We start from the raw sequence: 1663 nt of genomic DNA on the forward strand, positions 1-1663 counted from the left end.
CGTGCGTGTGTGTGTGTGTGTTTGTGTGTGTGTGTCTGTATGTGTGTGTACACACAGCTTTCTGGCGTTGCTGCTGCTGCTATTGCTGTGGTTATTGCTACTTCTGCTGCTTCTTCTGCTGCTGCTGCTGTTCTTTCTGCTGGACCTGCTGCTATTGCTACTGCTGCCCTTATTATTGAATTGTGACTTTCTTAGAAGTGTACGGGGTTAAAGATACATTTTACGTTTATCTAGTGTCATTCAGAGATAAAAACGTTACTTTTAAACAGATGCTTCATCACTTATAGTCCTGATTTCTTATATTTTCTTCCACAGTATTGGGTGGTTGGCGGAATGGTGGGCGCTCTAGTGTGGTTCGCTCCTTCTTTCCTATTAAATACAAAATATCGTCCTTACCTCTCCTCCTTCTTAATCTTTTCTTTGTACGGTATGCCAGTCTCTTATGACGCCTCTAAGTCTTCGGCAATAATATAACCTAATTATGTTGCAACTGCCGTAAAACTCTTACTGAAATTTTATTTTTTTTAAAACTTCCACAGCACGATATACCACATCAGTTGATCGACGTGGATTTTAACCAAGCCAGGCCTGACTTGCCTGACGCTATCAAAGGATTACCTCACCTGGAAGTCCCGATCATGATCCACAGAGACAACGTTGTGTTTGAAGCGTAAGATATTCTCTTTGAAATTACAACTAGGCGGTGGTGGGGCTGCTGCTGCTGCTGCTCATCATCATCATCATCATCATCATCATCATCATCATCATCATCATCATCATCACTGTTTGGAAAGCAGAGTAGGAGGGAGAGTCTTGCTTGATTTTCTGACAAAATAATATGAAAATATAAAGTGTTTAAAAATAAAATTTGTTTAGCTGAAACACCTCAAAGTTTCGCCACTTGGGCTTCCTCAGGAGCAACTGAGAGTAAAACTAAATGAGAGCTGTATAATAGCAGGAAAATCATCCTCATCGTCATCGTCATCACCATCATCATCATCATCATCATCATCATCATCATCATCATCATCATCATCATCATCATCATTTTCATCCCTTGTATCACCGTTGTTATCTTGATGCTACGTGTCATTTTTCGTATTATCCTCTCCTTTGGTCAGGCCTGCAATACTCCAGTACCTGGCGAGGGAGTTCACTGGTCACCTTGGATTCGGCCCCGGACAGCAAGTCAGATTGCTCAGCGAGTCTCTCGTCAGCTGGGCGTGTGGTGAACTTCACAGGTTGGCTTCCACTCAGACCCCTGACAAACGAGCGACATTTTACTGCTCTGGAACAAAAATTGCGCTGGAAAAAAACTGCCGTGGAATGTCGTTTGTTAGTCTGAGTTTTGAATTGTTTATTATAATAATAATAATAATTATAGGGTGTTTTTTTCTGAGAGTCTATTTTCTTGTTTCATTTAAAAAAGAGAAAAAAACACTGCTTTTTACTCGGATGAAATGGTGACTGAAGTCCTTTAAAATTACCGTTGTGACAACACACAGTAGGAGTTAGAGAAGGGAAAGGAAGAAAAGGGGTAGGGGGTTGAAGACGAAGGAGGAGGAGGAGGAAGGGGAGTTGGAGAAGGACCACGAGGAGAAGGAAGGAGAAGGGCGAAGAAGGTCGAACAGGTTGAGAGAGAGCAAGGGGAGATGCAAAGGTG

At 42.1% G+C, this 1663-nt stretch overlaps 1 protein-coding gene across 1 annotated transcript in view; it reads left to right on the plus strand.

Moving 5' to 3' along the window:
* LOC106011156 (glutathione S-transferase theta-1) overlaps nucleotides 1–1241 on the plus strand; it is a gene marked incomplete at its 3' end in the record, with an annotated part of 6886 nt that extends 5645 nt beyond the window's left edge. Inside the window, 2 exon segments of the mRNA XM_013079793.2 lie at nucleotides 540–670; nucleotides 1122–1241. Of these exon segments, the coding sequence (XP_012935247.1) occupies nucleotides 540–670; nucleotides 1122–1241 (251 nt within the window).
* Nucleotides 1242–1663: the final 422 nt, after the last annotated feature.

The sequence above is a fragment of the Aplysia californica genome, unplaced genomic scaffold (genome assembly GCF_000002075.1).
Source record: "Aplysia californica isolate F4 #8 unplaced genomic scaffold, AplCal3.0 scaffold00063, whole genome shotgun sequence".
NCBI classification, from domain to species: Eukaryota; Metazoa; Mollusca; class Gastropoda; order Aplysiida; family Aplysiidae; genus Aplysia; species Aplysia californica.